The sequence below is a fragment of the Pimephales promelas genome, chromosome 17 (assembly GCF_988280905.1).
Source record: "Pimephales promelas chromosome 17, fPimPro1.hap1.1, whole genome shotgun sequence".
NCBI classification, from domain to species: domain Eukaryota; kingdom Metazoa; phylum Chordata; class Actinopteri; order Cypriniformes; family Leuciscidae; genus Pimephales; species Pimephales promelas.
In genome coordinates, this window is record NC_142785.1 from 28762924 (window position 1) to 28782860 (window position 19937).

Sequence of the window (19937 nt, forward strand, 5' to 3'; positions counted from 1 at the left end):
TGAATGAGGCGTGCCTGGGTGACGTTGTAGCTGGTGTGAGTACTACCACCCCCCCAAAGTTTCAAGTCTATGATTTACGGTTCATTCTGTCCGATCAGTTTTATGTGTAGAATGTTGCATCATGGGAAAATTAACAATAACAATAGGGTTTCAGCACTTCATGCTTGAACCCCTAATAAAAAAAGAACTAAAAAGGCCTATTAAAAAAAAACTTTATGGTCCCAGCACTTGACGCTTGCGCTGCTGCTTTCCAAAATCTTTATCAAGCCTTTTAACATGTGCCTCGGAGGGGGGAAAGTCGCTTTTTTTATTAATTTTTTTTTGCCTTTTTAGCTCATTTTTCATCAATGTGTGTTTTTTTTTTTTTTTTTTTTTTTACATTTTAAACTAACACCTTTATCGATGAGTCGATCTCTGTAAAAGTTTGCACGCTTCTTTAGAATAATATGGCGGACATGCTCAGCTAATTTGGTGACATTCTGAGCAGAGCAGACCTTTTTTTCATGAATAAACATATTGTGAGGCAGCTTGTATTGTGAAAAGCGCTATATAAATATATTTGACTTGACTTGACTTTTCCAACCGACGTCCATAAAAGTTTCCAAGCCTCTTTAGGATCAGGTGACGCATGCGCACTCCCGGCTTTGTGAGGTGTGCAAATCAGGCAGGAAAAGGGTCTCTTTCAGCCCTTTCATGGGATTTGCCATTTAAAATACATTATTTTGACACCTTTTTAGCAGTTATAGCGCCACCAAGTGGGCAGTTACCCCGCCCTTTTTCATGCGACCACAGAATGAGCTCTGACACAGGCGCGCTGAGTTTGGTGAAAACATCTCGTTCCGTTCACAAGTTATAGCCAATTTAGTAAAAGGGGCTCGCTCCCACTTGGGACGTTTTGGCGGCCCTTAGAGACCGTGAGCCGAAATTTCCACTTTTTTTTTTGGTAATTATTGACATTCAGACTCCATAGAATCTCGCTGCACTGGTTTGGTTCTGGCCGGGCAAAAAACCTGGGGCTAGTTTGCAAGAGTAGATTTTAACGAAAAACCCAAAATACCCGAAAATTTATCCAGGGTGCATCGTGTCCTGCTTGAGCCAAGGATTCCAACAATGTAAGACACTTGAGTCTACGTCTGACGGTTGAGCAGTTATGAGCCATTTCATACTTTTGGCAGCTGTAGTGCCCCTGTCAGGCCGATCGGCGCGTGCCTTGGTGACATTGTAGCTGGTGTGAGTACTTCCAGCCCCCAAAGTTTAAAGTCTCTACGACTTACGGTTGGTTCGGCCCGATCAGTTTTATGTGTAGAATGTTGCATCATGGGAAAATTAACAATAACAATAGGGTTTCAGCACTTTGTACTTGAACCACTAAAAAAATGTCACTAGGCTAAATGGAATTAAACCTCCAAAAACCTGTAGAGTAGTGGTCTGGGTTCAAACATTCCGACACGCAAAGTGAAGCATGTGACTGAAATGAGACTTAATCTTTCGTTGATCACATCTTTCTCTGAAAACAATACGCCTCCAGCATGGAGCTTCATGAGAAATCCGAGAACTTAGCATGTAAAGAATGAATATCACATTTCTTTACTGTATGTGTTGCAAATAATTTCATTTTGTCATTCAAAACTTACTGTTCAACTGGGTCGTTTGATGTGTGCGATGTCAGCAGGATAAACCAGCCGTACTTGTCTGGCAAGATGCTTTAAGAGGTTTCGTGAAATGTCAACAAGACAAAGGATCACCATGGAAAGCAGAGTAAACTGTAAAAGTGCCACCATTCTTATCACAGGAGTCCATTATGGACCGGTAACACTTTAAATAAGGTTTCATTTGTCAAAATTAACAACCAGCAAGTGCATTTTTATTAACTAACATTATTAAAGGTTTAAAATGGTGCAAACATTTCAGTCTCATCATCATTTTCAAATCAGTATTTTGAATGATTTCTGAGGGATGATGTGACACTGATAACTATTGTTGATACTGAAAATTCAGCTTCACTGTTGCATGAATAAATTACATTTTAAAATGTATTAAAATAGAAAATGGCTGTATACACAATATTACAGTTTTTTTTTTATCAAATTAATGCATCTTTTATTCAAAAAAATTGACTGACCTTATCTGTCTGCTTTATGAAATTATGAATTTGTTTAAAACTTTTTTTTGTCTTATCTCAAAATCTTATTAGTGATAAATGGAGCAAGACTGACTAGAACCACAAGTAAACCCTTACCTTTCTTTATTTTTCTTTCACAGCATGGCCAAATCAAATGTACTGTATTGGCAGTGACGTACATTTTGTATTTCACAAGTTTGCTTCAGTTGTTGTGGTGTTGATTCACAAGTTGTTTCTAGATGAGTGATCAGATATTTTAAATAATTGGAAAAAAAGAGAAATGTATTACAAAACCCCAATAATATTAAAAAAAACAATAATCCACAAATACTGAGGGAGGGGAACCCACTTTTTTATCTCTCTTCTATCGAGGGTTTTCACATACTGTAACTGATTTTTGTATTTTTCAACAGTATTTTACTGTTATATGTACAGTATAATACTCTTAAATTTGCCAACAGTATAATACTGTAAGTAGCCAAGGATTATGGGAAAATGTGTTTACTACTGTAATTATTTTCTACTGTAAATCATTTAAAAGAATCTGTAATAGGAAATCAATTCTAATACTGTAAATAAAAATACAGTAGTTGAATGAATTCAATTTACAGTATTATTCCTGTAAATTAAAATATGGTACTTGTACTGTAAATTAAAAATATAGTACTTGTACTGCAATATTAATACCGTATACAATTGTATTACTGTAAATGAAATTACAGTGCTGATGCTGTAAACACTTTTACAGTAACTTATCCAACTGCCAGTAAGTTACTGTAAAATATACAGCAACCTTTTTAGTGTACCTCTAGGCGAATTCAGGGCAGCAATGGAGATTAGATTTTTCATAATTTGTTCACAAGTTATGACCTCATTAGTTATTCTAAATCTAAGTTAACTCTCCATCATTCTAGTATAAACACTCCATCAGGCTTTCCGTGTCCTGTGTGAAACTGCCTTTATGTCAAAGTGGTACTGATGGCCCAATTTAGAAGTGGCACCTGGAAATGATCCTGTTTCTCCCAGAAATCTCCTAATTTGAGCTAAATTGTGGTGTAATATTCAGTACATGCATTTATTATATTCTATAATATGCAACAGAATTTGAATTTGCTGTTAGTGGTTGCATGCTAAGTTGTTTTATTTTTATTTTGCAGAATAACAAAAAACAGAAATCATGCTTGTGCATGTTTTTAATTTTAGTCTAATTTGAACAATAAACTAACTCCTCACTCTCTTTCTCAAAATCATGTTAAAATGTAAGTGTGAAGTAGGAGTGGCACGATCTTGTTTTGCCACAGACCTACAGTATGTGCAACTTGGGCTATAGGGCAAGTGAAAAAAAATAATTTAAGCTTTCTATTTCTATTTAACATTCTTAATGCAAAGCACATCAATAGTAATTGTGCTTAGTTTTTTTGTTTTTGCCTGAATGCAGTTCTTAATTAGGATTCATTTGAACATTCATATAAAGACATATAGTCTTTCTAAGGTAAAGGTATACATCAATACAAGGAAGTAAATGCTTTAAATGACAGACACATGTCCAACTACATACCTTTCATTAATGAAAAACTGGTTTAAGGTTATTTAAAAAAAAAAAAAAAAGTACTTAGATTCCCGTCACAGTCCTCCCACATTTATCAATATATATGATTGAGATGTGCAGTTTTCAGCATCATTGTCTTCTGGTTGGTCTGGCGAAGAGAGAGAGATTTACTCTGACGCAGCATTCCATCATTAGGTGAAATTACTTCTTCATTCATCACTTTCAACTGCTTTTGTTTTACATATCAATTGTTTTGTGATTCTAGCTCATTATGTTTACCCATTAACATTTTAGTCACTTGTTCTGGAATTGAGAAATACAGTAGTTGCAGTTTTTATAAATGCACACCAAGCATTTTTTAAAAGCATCTTCTAAACGGCAAATTAACAGTTTAGAATGTAATAGAAAAATATTTCTTGGTTCTTTGAGTGCAATATAGCACGGCAAAACAAAACGGCTATGGCTCTAGTGGCTATAGTTTAATGGAAATAGCAAGCATTTATGGAAAATGTATATGTGAAAAGTTAACCACTTGTTTAAATACTGTTGCTGCTAAAGTTGAAATTTTCCTCATAACTAATTTCACCGTTCTGTGTTACTTTATCTATTATTATTAGTTATTATTATAATTGCTAATTGGTCTTAAAACTTTTTGTGAATAACAAGTCAGTTCCCTGCCACATACCTCTAGGCGAACTAGGACTTCAGGGCAGCAATAGAGATTAGATTTTTCATAATTTGTTCACAAGATATGAATTCATTAGTTATTCTAAATCTAAATGAACTTTCCATCATTCTAGTATAACCACTCCACCAGGCTTTCCGTGTCCTGTGTGAAACTGCCTTTATGTCAAAGTGGATGATCCTGTTTCTCCCAGAAATCTCCTAATTAGAGCTAAATTGTGGTTTAATATTCGGTACATGCATTTATTATATAGGGTATAATATGCAACAGAATTTGAATTTGCTGTTACTAGTGGTTGCGTGCTAAGTTGTTTTATTTTTATTTAGCACTATAAAAAAAAATCAGAAAACATGCTTGTGCATGTTTTTAATTTTAGTCTAATTTGAACAATAAACTAAATCCTCACTCTCTTTCTCAAAATCGTGTTAATATGTAAATGTGAAGTAGGAGTGGCACGATCTTGTTTTGCCAAGAGTGTACGCACGGACCTACAGGTACAGTATGTGCAACTTTTTTTTAATTGACACACAAGGGCAGGGCTAGGCTATGGGGCAAGTGAAAAAAAAATATATTTTAACATTCTTAATGCAAAGCACATCAATAGTAATTGTGCATAGTTTTTTGTGTTTTCGCCTGAATGCAGTTCTTAATTAGGATTCATTATTTGAACATTCATATAAAGATATACACAGTCTTTCTAAAGTAAAAGTATACATCAATACAAGGAAGTAAACACTTTAAATGAGAGACACATGACCAACTACATACCTTTCATTAATGAAAAACTGGTTTAAGGTTATTAAAAAAAAAAAAAAAGATTCCCGTCACAGTCCTCCCACATTTATAAATATATATGATTGAGATGTGCAGTTTTCAGCATCATTGTCTTTTGGTTGATCTGGCGAACAGAGAATCGCCCTGATTTACTCTGACGCAGCATTTCATCATTAGGTGAAATTACTTCTTCATTCATCACTTTCAACTGCTTCTGTTTTACATATCAATTATTTTGTGATTCTAGCTCATGTCTACCCATTAACATTTTAGTCACTTGTTCTGGAATTGAGAAATACAGTAGTTGCAGTTTTTATAAATGTACACAAAGCATTTTTTAAAAAGCATCTTCTAAACAGCAAATTAACAGCTTAGAATGTAATTTTAAAATATTTATTAATAGTTCTTTGAGTGCAATATAGCACGGCAAAACAAAACGGCTATGGCTCCAGTGGCTATAGTTTAATGGAAATAGCAAGCATTTATGGAAAATGTATATGTGAAAAGTTAACCACTTATTTAAATACTGTTGCTGCTAAAGTTGAAATTTTCCTCATAACTAATCTCACCGTTCTGAGTTACTTTATCTGTTATAATTATTGTACACAGGCCAGAGTAACCAGAATTACACACTCACACACACACACACACACACACATATATATATATATATATATATATATATATATTCAGATTTATAACTATATATTCGGGACTTACATTTATATATTCAGAGTTATAACTATATATTCGGGATTAACATTTATATATTCAGATTTACATTTATATATTCAAAGTTATAACTATTCAGGATTACATTTATATATTCAGAGTTATAACTATATATTCAGGATTTACATTTATATATTCAGATTTACATTTATATATTCAAAGTTATAACTATATATTCAGGATTACATTTATATATTCAGAGTTATAACTATATATTCAGGATTACATTTATATATTCAGAGTTATAACTATATATTTGGGATTACATTTAATTATTTCCTGTTTGGGCCCCCATAATATGCATATGTGCTGTGTATATATATATATATATATATATATATATATATATATATATATATATATATATATATATATATATATATATATATATATATATTGTTATAAAATGCAAAGACATTTACACATTTTCAATTGTGTTAAGTGTCCAAGTGTGAGATCACTATATAGTGTATAAGTCAGAGTGTGTGCGTGTGTGAATAAACTTTGTTCATTTTACAGATCACTTTGACATCTTCGGGAGCAATCTGCCACAATGAGATTTCTAATCTCATTGTGTGTGTTACTTCTCCTATTGATTAATGGTAAGAGTTTTATAACAATGCACTTTGCCATGAATTATCCTTCATTTTTGCTCTTTTAATCCTTTACTTGTAAGGAAAGTAAACGTGTGTTTCCAACATTTGAACACAATTTACTGCATTTTTAGATTTTTTCACATTTGCACTGCAAACAAAAATGTGTATGTCAAACTTAGTAGGCTGCACACTTCAAGAAAATTATAAAATAGCATTAGGCAAGGCAAGGCAAGGCAAGTTTATTTATAGCACATTTCATACACAGTGGCAATTCAAAGTGCTTTACATGGAAGAAATTAAAATAATCAAAAGAAGTCAGAATAATTAAAACAGTTTAGAATAAAAAAAAATCATAATAATAAAAATAAAATACAGTGTCGAAAATAAAATGTATAGTACAGTCGGACGAACAGTGGCACAGTGCTCATTCAGTAAATGCAATCAATATAAATAAAAACAGTTAAGAGTAAAAATAAAATAAAGTAATACCCCTATCTGAGATGGAAGAGATTGAGCTGGTTTACGGTGCTACTGGGCCTCCAGCCCAGCCCAGGGACTTCTTATATTCTGAGCAGTAACTTACTTCTTCACTCGCCTCATCGGAGTGAAGACTCTCCCGCTCTCCATCAAAATCTCTTCCAGTATACCCCTATCTGAGATGGAAGAGATTGAGCTGGTTTACGGTGCTACTGGGCCTCCAGCCCAGCCCAGGGACTTCTTATATTCTGAGCAGTAACTTACTTATTCACTCGCCTCTTCGGAGTGAAGACTCTCCTGCTCTCCATCAAAATCTCTTCCAGTATACCCCTATATGAGATGGAAGAGATTGAGTTGGTTTACGGTGCAACTGGACCTCTAGCCCAGGGACGTAGAGCGTCGTACGTACTCTGTTGGGGTGGTGCTACACCAGTAATGCCCAGCGGGGCCTCCACAGAGCACTTTTCTCCCCTTAACGACGCTCTCAGCGACTTCTTATACTCTCAGCAGTATAAGTAACTTACTTCTTCACTCGCCTCATCGGAGTAAAGACTCTCCCGCTCTCCATCAAAATCTCTTCCAGTATACCCCTATATGAGATGGAAGAGATTGAGCTGGTTTACGGTGCAACTGGACCTCCAGCCCAGGGACGTACTCTGCTGGGGTGGTGCTACACCAGTAATGCCCAGCGGGGCCCCCACAGAGCACGTTTCTGCTGCCATTACCCTTAATGATGCTCTCAGCGACTTCTTATACTCGCAGCAGTATAAGTAATTTACTTCTTCACTCGCCTAATCGGAGTGAAGACTCTCCCGCTCTCCATCAAAATCTCCTCCAGTCAGAGCAGTATTAAAGCAGTTAAAGCAGTACAGTAAAAACAGTCAGACGTACAGTGGCACAGTGCTCATTCAGTAAATGCACAGCTAAACAGATGTGTTTTGAGTCTGGATTTGAATGTGACTACTGTAGGAGCACACCTGATCTCTTCTGGAAGCTGGTTCCAGCTGCGGCTGGCATAATAGCTAAAAGCAGACTCTCCATGCTTAGAGTGAACCCTCGGTATTTCTAGCTGATGTGATCCTAATGATCTGAGTGATCTGTTGGGTTTATATTGAGTGAGCATATCTGCAATATATTGAGGTCTTGACCCATTGAATGATTTATATAATACCAGTAATAATACTTTAAAATCAATCCGAAATTTAACTGGGAGCCAGTGTAAAGACCTGAGGACTGGTGTGATGTGTTCATATTTTCTGGTCCTGCTCAGAATCCTGGCAGCAGCGTTCTGTATGAGCTGCAACTGTCTTATGGTCTTTTTAGGAAGGCCAGTGAGGAGGCCATTACAGTAATCCACCCTGCTGGTGATGAAAGCATGCACAAGTTTCTCTAAGTCTTGACTGGAAACAAAGCATCATCTTTGACATGACTACTGAAACTAAGGTCTGACTCTAGAGACACATCAAGATTCCTGACTTGATTTTGAGTTGTTAGACCCCTAGTGTCGAGGTATGCATTCACCTTGAGAACTTCATCTTTGTTTCCAAACACAATGACTTCAGTTTTGTCTTTGTTTAACTGAAGAAAGTTTTGGCACATCCAACTATTTACTTCATCAATGTATTGGCACAGGGAGTCAATGGGGCTGTAGTCGTTAGGCGATAGGGCTAAGTAGAGCTGTGTGTCGTCTGCGTAGCTGTGGTAAGCTATTTGGTTCTTTCTCATTATTTGGCTCATTGGGAGCATATACGGGTTGAATAGGAGTGGCGCAAGAATCGAGCCCTGAGGGACTCCGCAAGTCATGGATGTCCACTCAGACTTATGGTCCCCTACACTCACAAAATAATCTCTCCCTTCTAAGTATGACCTGAACCATTTTAGGATTATCACAGAAAGCCCCACCCAGTTTTCCAGCCTGTCAAGAAGTATGTTATGATCAACAGTGTCTTGTGTCTTGTGCATTAGTCTTGTGGCCCCACAATATATCTTTATCCAGAAAGAATCAACGCTGACATGTCACTCATCTAAACCACTGACCATCAGGGGGCGCTCGTAAGCATGAAATTTGAATACATAAAAAGAATCGAAACCGCACTCCCCTTTTTATGTTATTCGGCGGTTGTGTCCAATAAAGGAACAGAAATGGGACTGATGTACTCAAGTATAAACTTTATTAAACACAAGAGAGAATAATACATTGATTGGCAATCGAAAACAGCAAATGTTCCCGTAGGTAGCAGTGGACAATTTACAATAAATAAATCACAGTGAATAAAAGTTTCGTAATACATAAATATAAAGAATAAATAAATACTGCTCACACGCTCACATGCACTCCAACACTGCAAAAGACACTTCAAACTAGTGGACACTGCAGAAAGAACACTGTCCCCACAGGAAATATTGCACACTGCCCAGAGGAAGATTATGATAAATACAAATATTGCCAAACAAACAGATAAAACAAGACATTCAACTTAGCAGGATATCATAGCCATCTTCATGTGACGATCACAATCCTCTTGTAATCACAAGCATAAATTATTTAATGCTATATTGGTAGACTCGTGCCAATTTCAAGAATTTAAGACCAGATTACATTGAAAACTATAACAACAACAACAACAACATCTTTTTCTCTCTACAGAACAGAGCACCACAGCTGTGTTTTATCCATTTGGAGCTGGTGACACCGAGAATGGTCGCTCTGATGATGGGAGTTCATCTGTGATCTACCTTCTGCAACAGTTCATATTTTTTGGAGAAACATATAGCCGAATATATGTAAGTCAGTGTAATATGCCGGCTTTTTTTCATTTTGTGATTATGGTCTCAATATGGAGGTCACCTGTGAGGAAATAACCATTCATTGTATTTTTTTCTTTCTGTTCCTATTCTGAATGCTCAATTTTATTTATTTATTTAATTGTATGTATTATCACTTTTGGTAACACTTTAGATTTGGTAACACTGATCCAAATAATTAGTGGTTCCTTTAGAAAGATGTAGTAACACTTGAGTCATTACTATCCAAATGCTTACAATGACTTCAGTCGACATTTATCAAGCTTTTCACTTGGTAACACTGATCCACATTATGAGTAGTTCCTTTAGAAAGATGTAGTAACACTTGATTAATTGCTAATGGTTTACTATAACCTTATAGTGTTATGCATTATTAATATTAATTATGAACCTGTATATCGTAGTTCTTGGTATTCCTCAGTGAGGTAGTTACTGATTAGCTAATGGTGAACTACCACATTCAACTGAGCGCTATTACTCACTAATTTGTTAATCAGAGTTTCTTGTTAGTTAATAGTAGTTACTAGAATGTTAATAGTGTGTTACTTATTTGTACCTGTGTTGTTATTTATTAATGAAGGAACAATATTCTAAAGTGTTACCAGAAAGGGTGTATGATAAGAAATCTTTATCTCTTTCAGGTCAACAACAATGGAGACCTGACTTTTGATGGGCCGTTTAGCAGCTGGAGTCCATACCAGTTTCCAAGTTATGGTGCAAGAGACATCATCGCTCCATTCTGGACAGATATTGATAATCGTGGCAATGGTGTAATTTCGTATCGTCAGTACACCTCTGGCAGTGTCCTTACAGAGGCCACACAGGACATTAACCAATACTTCCCTGACCTGAGCTTTTCTGCTACGTGGGTCTTTGTTGCAACATGGGACAGAGTTGCATATTACCCTCAATCAGGAACAGTAAGAAACCAGTTTTATAAATTCTTTCTGTTCTTGTTCAGTGACAAATGTAATAAAATGATTGAACATCATTAAGCAAAGTTGTTACACATTACTGGGTATATTTTTTGTGACATTCAGAAAACTTTTGCTGGTCAGCACTTTTATTTTTTATTGTTGTCTTTTTTTCAGGAAACATCTTTTCAAGTGGTTTTGATTTCAGATGGCCATTTCTCATTTGTTTTAATTAATTATGGAACAATTGCACCAACTCAACAAAATGTACAGGTGTGCACAACATGGAAAATAATATATATATATATATATATATATATATATATATATATATATATATAGGAGACTATATAAATAAGATGCTGAAAGCCTTTTCCTATTTTCACAGGCTGGTTATGACACCATCAACTCCAGATACCATTTCTCATTTCCTGGATCATTCTCCAGTACCATCACAAGCTTAACATACAGCAGTAATGTCAATGTGTCAGGCAGATGGGCCTTCAGAACAGATCATGGATCACGGGGTTGTCGATTTAATGGTAATTTTTTTTTTTTTTTTATTTCTCCCATTGATGTGATCCTAGACTGAATAAATTATTTGGCATTCAGTTGCCAATTTAACCAGTATTGTAGATTATTTTTAGATAAAAGCCATGTAAACCTATTATGCTGTAGGTATTCCAGTGCAACTTGGGGACTCTTTCTGGAGTGATGGCACCTGTCAGCAGAGATGCACCTGTACCAGCAGCGGCCTCCAGTGTAGCCATGAGCCCTGCAGTTATTCCCAAGCCTGCCGTCCAGCTGCCTTCCAATACTCTTGCCAGAACATTCAACGAAAAACCTGTACCATCTCCGGTGACCCTCACTACTACACCTTTGATTATCAAGTTTTTCACTTCCAAGGGACCTGCACTTATGTTCTGTCTGAGGTTAGTCTTTCTATATATGGCTTTCTGTTTATAGTATAAAAGGTATGAAACAACTCATTAATCCTTGAATTATTTAGGCTTGTGGCAACGGCTTGCCATACTATCGCATTGAGGGCAAAAATGAGCATCGGGGCAGCACACATGTGTCATGGACACGGATGGTCAGAGTGTTTGTCTATGACGAAGTAATTGAACTGGTCAAAGATCACTATAATGACGCAAAGGTTAGTATGACCATTCTGCTTTAATTCTCATTTGAATGCAGCCTTCTGTACAAATTCCTAATTTCCTTTTTTTTTCCCCCAACATTGTCCAGGTTAATGGAAGCTTTGCAGCAACACCCTTTGCCCTCCGCAATGGCTCCATTCAGGTCTATCGGTCAGGTTTTTCTTTGGCCATTAGCACAGACTTTGGTCTGGTTGTTACATATGATGCATACAGCTACGTCAGCATCTCTGTACCTTATGACTACCTTAACGCCACCTGCGGTCTGTGTGGAAACTTTAATCTGCGCCCTGAAGATGACTTCCGTTCACCCAGTGGGGAGATCTTGAGCTCAGATGTGGACTTTGCCAACAGTTGGAAAGTGCAAAGTGACACAGATCCTGAATGCCATAATGTCAGGTGCACGGGTCTGGCTTGTGCTGTTTGTACCACTGATGAAATTAGTCTTTACAGCGACACCAACCACTGTGGAATCTTAGGAGATGTTGCCGGCCCGTTCGCCTCTTGCCACCCTGTGCATGTGCCACAGACCTTTATAGAGAACTGTGTCTATGATGTCTGCTTGGGAGGAGGGTACCAGCCCATTCTGTGCCAGGCTCTCAATGTGTATGCTACTCAGTGTCAACAGCAGGGTGTACACCTTGGGCAGTGGAGACAGCAGGGCTTTTGTGGTAGGCATCTTGTTGAGATGAATGATTTGTCTAACTAAAAGATTACAGGGACTAATTAGTATTCTTTATTTTCTTCTGCCATTCCCAGAGATTCAATGCCCTCAACACAGTCATTTTGAGCCTCAAGGAACAGGCTGCCCTGCAACGTGCAATAATCCATCCGCCCCAATGAACTGTCCCTTGCCCAATCAGGAGAGCTGTATATGTGATCCTGGATACATTCTCAGTGCTGGAGAGTGTGTGCCTGAAGCAAACTGTGGCTGCACCTTCGAGGGCTTCTATTACACTGAAGGACAGTCAGTTGTGTTGGACGGTGACTGTGGGAGACGGTGTGTATGCAGCAGCAGGTCAATGATCTGTCATCATCAACAGTGTGGTCCAGCAGAGATGTGTGGAGTCCATGATGGTGTGAGAGGCTGCAGACCCATCGGTTATGCTACGTGTTCTGTTGCAAACCTAGGGTCATATCATACCTTTGATGGACAAAGTTTCAGATACCACGGAGCTTGCGGATTGACCCTTGTTAGAGTGATGGGGCCATCCCCTCTACCACACTTTGTATTGACAGTGGAGAAAGTACCCAGGGGCCTTCATGACTTTGCCAGGTTCCTGAAGTTTGAGGCAGGAGGAATCCAGGTCGCCATTGAAATGGGAGAGGGCAGCAATGTAAAGGTTAGGCAAAAATATCAAGTCACTAAATGTTTATTTAGTAAAAGAGCATAACTGCATTAGTTTTCAAATTCATATGCTAAATGGAAAAGTTGATCTGTGTATCATTCTCTTCAGGTGGATGGACAGATGGTTGGTCTGCCTGTCACTGTTGGCTCTGGTCAAATCCGCATCTATCACAGTAGTGTGAGGGGTTTTGTTTTGGAAACAAACTTTGGGGTGACCGTGAGAGCCGACTGGCCACACATTGTCCGAGTCACAGCACCAAGCACATACAACGGTACACTTGGGGGTCTGTGTGGGAACTTGAATGGAGACATTGCTGATGAGTTTTACACTCCAGATGCTGTCCTTTTGAATGACACGCAGTTGTTTGCGGACAGTTGGCGTGATGGATCCCTATCAGCCCACTGTGAGGACCCACCTGACATCTGGGAACCAGGACATTATCAGAACAGTAGCCAGTTCAATGAACAATGTGGTATCATGTCTATGGACGATGGACCATTTGCTGAGTGCAGCAGAACACTAGATCCTCAGCAGCGGATAGCAGATTGCATTAAATTGCTGGAGCAGACTCAAGGTTCCAGAATGGCCCTATGTGAGGCTCTGCGAGGTTACACGCTGCTTTGCCAACAGAATGGCATTGCAGTTGAAGAGTGGAGAAGTTTCACCCACTGCGGTAAGCATCTGCTCACCTTAAACTCCCATTAAGCTCCAATATGCTAAAGAATTGTGTCATAGTTTTCATGCTTTTGCAATTTCAGAATCCTCCTGTCCGGCAAATACCCATTATGAAGTGTGTGGCACGTCCTGTCCTGCTTCCTGCCCTAGCCTCTCATTTCCATTTCAGTGTGCCTTGCAGTGTCAGGAAGGATGCCAGTGTAATGATGGAAATGTGTTAAATGGAGATCGCTGTGTGCCCCCCACGGGTTGTGGTTGCCACTACTCTGGGCGTTATCGGCAGGCTGGAGAGAGTTTCTGGCATGGTGAAGAGTGTCAGTTCTTGTGTGTTTGTGATGGAATCACTGGAAATGTTCATTGCACACCATCGTCTTGCAGCGAAGAAGAGGTCTGCCATGTGTTGGATGGCGAGTATGGCTGCCATCCTCATCCACGTGCTCGTTGCTCTGCTTCGGGTGACCCCCACTACATGTCATTTGATGGATCCGTCTTTGACTTCCAGGGCACATGCCGCTATGTGCTAGCAACAGTATGTAATGACACTATTGGGCTTCCGCATTTCCAGGTGGATGCAAGGAACGAGGCGTGGCATGGACTCCGGGTGGCAATTACTGTTGAGGTTTTTGTCAACGTGTCTGGGCATCTTGTGCACATGTCACAGGACATGAACGGTCATTCTACCGTTGAGGTAATCAAGCATCACTCACTGTAATTTTCCTTTATTTATTTGTGATGGATAAAAATATAATTGCCATGATCAACAACAGAGATTTTCTTAAAACACAAAAGACTTTGTATTACTCTCTACGTAGAACACACCCAGAAGTGCGCTTCTATTCTAGTCTGAATATATTTAGTGTTTAGTTATAAGCAATATTGCCTGCTTGGCTTTCAAGCTATTGGTTTTATTCTCTTTTCAAACAGGTTGATGGAGAGACCAGAAACCTTCCCATACTGCTTGACTCTGGTCGGGTGTCAGTCTATTCCAGCGCACAGTACACATTTGTATCAACTGACTTTGGTTTCAGTGTGAGTTATGGCTCCTGGGCAGTGAACATCATTGTACCAGCAGAGTACAGCGGGGTTACGTGTGGCCTCTGTGGCAACTTTAACGGCCAGATGAACGATGACTTCATGATGCCTTCTGGGGATCTGGTACGCTCAGCAGACCAGTTCGGGGCAAGTTGGAAGGTTGAGGATGAGCTGCCATGCAATGATGGGTGTGGAAACAATTGCCCTTTGTGTCAGGATGAGACAACTTCCCGTTCCCTGTGCGACATCATCAGGTCCAGTGAGGGCCCATTTAGCTTCTGCCATGTGTATGTAGATCCTGAAGCCTACTTTAACGACTGTGTGTTTGATGTGTGCCTTTCTGGAAACCGGAATGATGTCCTATGTCGCTCGATCCAAACCTATGCGAGTGCCTGTCAATCTAACAATGCTGTTATCTACCCCTGGAGAGAGAGTACATCCTGTGGTGAGTGATATCATATTCGGTTATTTCCTTTAGTGTGTCATTAGTTTCTATTGTGAACAAATGGTAAACATTTAGATGACATGCTTGACGTCTAATTATTTTGTTTGTTACATTACCAGCCATGACCTGCTCAGAGAACAGCCACTATGAGTTGTGTGGCACAGACTGTGGTCACACTTGCGCCAGCAGCATTGATGCTAGTTGTGAGCACACATGTTCAGAGGGATGCTTCTGTGATGATGGATTGGTGAGGAGTGGAGGACGCTGTGTACCAGTGGAGCAATGTGGCTGCGTTTATGATGGATTCTACTTTAATGTGAGGATTGAAACTCTTTTTTGAGAAAGAGACATACAACTCTTCAAACATATTCATGTCCTCTGTTCTGGAAATATAACGCTCAACCTTTTGTGGTATGATTTCATAGGTTGGCGAGCAGTTCTGGGATCTAGAATGTTCTCACCTCTGTGAGTGTTTTGCTCCAAATGATATGCACTGCTCTGCTTCATCTTGCCAACCGACTATGGAGTGTACAGTCAGGGGTGGACGTCGGGGCTGCTATGGTCAGTGCACATCTTTGATATCGCTTATATTAACTTTTGTTAATTACTTCAGCATTTGCCTTTGGGTAGATGATCACCATCTTTTAATGGAAACTCCTCTTTACAGAAGAAAGCACCACACATATGACCACCACCAGATCAAGTCTTCCCTCAGGTATTTTTGTTACAATTTAGAAAAAAAATACACAAATATTAAAATATGTTATGTGATATCAGTGATGATATTTGAGTTTTTTTTTACTGATACATTCTCACAGGTCTATTTGATTCATTTGGAGCTTGATTTTTGATTTATTATTAAAAAAAAATCTGTATAAATCATCCAAGAGAGGTACACCATGACCTTTTGAGGGTTTTTTTTTTCAGTCAGTGGTAGAGTGAATGGTACTTATAAAGCCATAAGTTGCTGGAATGTCCTATTTAGTGTTAATTCCAGATAAAGAACTACACTGCCCATAATACTTAAAAGAAAAAATCCACAAATCAAAAGATCAAAGCAAACAATCAAGGTGAAAGAGATGTGCAGTGACTGCTCAGCCCATGCAGCATTGTGAAATCGAGTACTTGCTTTTTCCAACTTTTTATATATTTGTGTATATATTATTAATTTTCAATCTATTTAAAATTCATTGTTTTTATACTTATATCTGCTGATGTTACTGAAATAGTTGTATAATTGTCACTTTCAATGCTTTATGGGACTGTAGTAAATTTCATCATAAGATGTACTGTATAGTGCACATTCTTGTACTCTTGTCGTTCCCATATTTTCACATACCTTTTTTCAGTCAAAGTTTGTAAAGTTGTGATTTGTCTCCGAGGAGTTTGACTTTGTTCAGAACTCTTTATTGAAGAACTCTTTCAAATTCTTGTGGATAAATTAAATTAAAAAAAAATATTTTGGGGAGAAAGGGTGCAAATGATAATCATTGTTGTGCTCTATAGAGATGTCAGAGTTGGCATGTAATGTGGTAAAAATCTTTTTCTCTCTACAGAACAGAGCAGCACATACATAACCTCCACCAGCTCAAGCATTCCCCCAGGTATTTTTGAAAGAACTTGTAGTAAAAAGACAGTTAATGCAAAGGTGAAGTCATTTGAACTGATATCCCCCATAAATTCCCACAGCTGTGTTTTATCCATTTGGAGCTGGTGACACCGAGAATGGTCGCTCTGATGATGGGAGTTCATCTGTGATCTACCTTCTGCAACAGTTCATATTTTTTGGACAAACATATAGCCGAATATATGTAAGTCAGTGTAATATGTATCAGTGTAATTTTTTCATTTGTGATTATGGTCTCAATATGGAGGTCACCTGTGAGGAAATAACCATTCATTGCATTTTTTCTTTCTGTTACTAATGACTTCTGAATGCTCAATTTTATTTATTTATTTAATTGTATGTATTATCACTTTTGGTAACACTTTAGATTTGGTAACACTGATCCAAATAATTATTGGTTCCTTTATTAACACTTGAGTCATTACTATCCAAATGCTTACAATGACTTCAGTCGATATTAGGTAGGTATCAAGCTTTTCACTTGGTAACACTGATCCACATTATGAGTAGTTCCTTTAGAAAGATGTAGTAACACTTGAATAATTGCTAATGGTTTACCAGAACCTTATAGTATTATGCATTATTAATATTAATTATGAACCTGTATATCGTAGTTCTTAGTATTCCTCACTGAGGTAGTTACTGATTAGCTAATGGTGAACTACCACATTCAACTGAGCGCTATTACTCACTAATTTGTTAATCAGAATTTCTTTTTAGTTAATAGTAGTTACTAGAATGTTAATAGTGTGTTACTTATTTGTACCTGTGTTGTTATTTATTAATGAAGGAACAATATTCTAAAGTGTTACCAGAAAGGGTGTATGATAAGAAATCTTTATCTCTTTCAGGTCAACAACAATGGACACCTGACTTTTGATGGGCCGTTTAGCAGCTGGAGTCCATACCAGTTTCCAAGTTATGGTGCAAGAGACATCATCGCTCCATTCTGGACAGATATTGATAATCGTGGCAATGGTGTAATTTCTTATCGTCAGTACACCTCTGGCAGTGTCCTTACAGAGGCCACACAGGACATTAACCAATACTTCCCTGACCTGAGCTTTTCTGCTACTTGGGTCTTTGTTGCAACATGGGACAGAGTTGCATATTTCCCTCAATCAGGAACAGTAAGAAACCAATTTTAAAAACTCTTTCTGTTCTTGTTCAGTGACAAATGTAATAAAATTATTGAACATCATGAAGCAAACATAACTGGGTATATTTTTTGTGACATTCAGAAAACGTTTGTTGGTCAGCATTTTTATTGTTGTCTTTTTTTCAGGAAACGTCTTTTCAAGTGGTTTTGATTTCAGATGGCCATTTCTCATTTGTTTTAATTAATTTTGGAACAATTGCACCAGCTCAACGATATGTACAGGTGTGCACAACATGGGAAATAAAAAGGATAGATCTAGGAGACTATATAAATAAGATGCTGAAAGCCTTGTTCTAATTTTCCACAGGCTGGTTATGACACCATCAACTCCAGATACCATTTCTCAATTACTGGATCGCTACAGAGTAACATCACAAGCTTAACATACAGCAGTAATGTCAATGTGTCAGGCAGATGGGCCTTCAGAACAGATCATGGATCACGGGGTTGTCAATTTAATGGTACGTTATTTTATTTCTCCCATTGATGTGATCCTAGACTGAATAAATTATTTGGCATTCAGTTGCCAATTTAACCAGTATTGTAGATTATTTTTAGATATTTATTCCCTAAACATCCAGTAATTTTGAGATAAAAGCAAACCTGTTATGCTGTAGGTATTCCAGTGCAACTTGGGGACTCTTTCTGGAGTGATGGCACCTGTCAGCAGAGATGCACCTGTACCAGCAGCGGCCTCCAGTGTAGCCATGAGCCCTGCAGTTATTCCCAAGCCTGCCGTCCAGCTGCCTTCCAATACTCTTGCCAGAACATTCAACGAAAAACCTGTACCATCTCCGGTGACCCTCACTACTACACCTTTGATTACCAAGTTTTTCACTTCCAAGGGACCTGCACTTATGTTCTGTCTGAGGTTAGTCTTTCTATATATGGCTTTCTGTTTATAGTATAAAAGGTATGAAACAACTCATTAATCCTTGAATTATTTAGGCTTGTGGCAACGGCTTGCCATACTATCGCATTGAGGGCAAGAATGAGCATCGGGGCAGCACACATGTGTCATGGACACGGATGGTCAGGGTGTTTGTCTATGACGAAGTAATTGAACTGGTAAAAGATCACTATAATGACGCAAAGGTTAGTATGACCATTCTGCTTTATTTCTCATTTGAATGCAGCCTTCTGTACAAATTCCTAATTTCCTTTTTTTTTCCCCCAACATTGTCCAGGTTAATGGAAGCTTTGCAGCAACACCCTTTGCCCTCCGCAATGGCTCCATTCAGGTCTATCGGTCAGGTTTTTCTTTGGCCATTAGCACAGACTTTGGTCTGGTTGTTACATATGATGCATACAGCTACGTCAGCATCTCTGTACCTTATGACTACCTTAACGCCACCTGCGGTCTGTGTGGAAACTTTAATCTGCGCCCTGAAGATGACTTCCGTTCACCCAGTGGGGAGATCTTGAGCTCAGATGTGGACTTTGCCAACAGTTGGAAAGTTCAAAGTGACACAGATCCTGAATGCCATAATGTCAGGTGCACGGGTCTGGCTTGTGCTGTTTGTACCACTGATGAAATTAGTCTTTACAGCGACACCAACCACTGTGGAATCTTAGGAGATGTTGGCGGCCCGTTCGCCTCTTGCCACCCTGTGCATGTGCCACAGACCTTTATAGAGAACTGTGTCTATGATGTCTGCTTGGGAGGAGGGTACCAGCCCATTCTGTGCCAGGCTCTCAATGTGTATGCTACTCAGTGTCAACAGCAGGGTGTACACCTTGGGCAGTGGAGACAGCAGGGCTTTTGTGGTAGGCATCTTGTAGAGATGAATGATTTGTCTAACTAAAAGATTACAGGGACTGATTAGTATTCTTTATTTT

At 38.4% G+C, this 19937-nt stretch overlaps 1 protein-coding gene across 1 annotated transcript in view; it reads left to right on the forward strand.

The window, feature by feature from the left end:
- The first annotated feature begins 6379 nt into the window (after positions 1 to 6379).
- Positions 6380 to 19937, forward strand: part of LOC120474742 (IgGFc-binding protein) — a 54112-nt gene continuing 40554 nt past the window's right edge. Inside the window, exons 1-21 of the mRNA XM_089121915.1 lie at positions 6380 to 6464; positions 9583 to 9719; positions 10382 to 10660; positions 10832 to 10927; positions 11043 to 11196; positions 11333 to 11586; positions 11664 to 11810; positions 11903 to 12482; positions 12571 to 13154; positions 13269 to 13833; positions 13919 to 14523; positions 14760 to 15312; positions 15432 to 15628; positions 15738 to 15873; positions 15980 to 16027; positions 16869 to 16916; positions 17002 to 17123; positions 17791 to 18069; positions 18716 to 18895; positions 19047 to 19193; positions 19286 to 19865. Of these exons, the coding sequence (XP_088978041.1) occupies positions 6416 to 6464; positions 9583 to 9719; positions 10382 to 10660; positions 10832 to 10927; positions 11043 to 11196; positions 11333 to 11586; positions 11664 to 11810; positions 11903 to 12482; positions 12571 to 13154; positions 13269 to 13833; positions 13919 to 14523; positions 14760 to 15312; positions 15432 to 15628; positions 15738 to 15873; positions 15980 to 16027; positions 16869 to 16916; positions 17002 to 17123; positions 17791 to 18069; positions 18716 to 18895; positions 19047 to 19193; positions 19286 to 19865 (5740 nt within the window). The 5' untranslated portion in view covers positions 6380 to 6415. The remainder of the gene's footprint in view (positions 6465 to 9582; positions 9720 to 10381; positions 10661 to 10831; positions 10928 to 11042; positions 11197 to 11332; positions 11587 to 11663; positions 11811 to 11902; positions 12483 to 12570; positions 13155 to 13268; positions 13834 to 13918; positions 14524 to 14759; positions 15313 to 15431; positions 15629 to 15737; positions 15874 to 15979; positions 16028 to 16868; positions 16917 to 17001; positions 17124 to 17790; positions 18070 to 18715; positions 18896 to 19046; positions 19194 to 19285; positions 19866 to 19937) is intronic.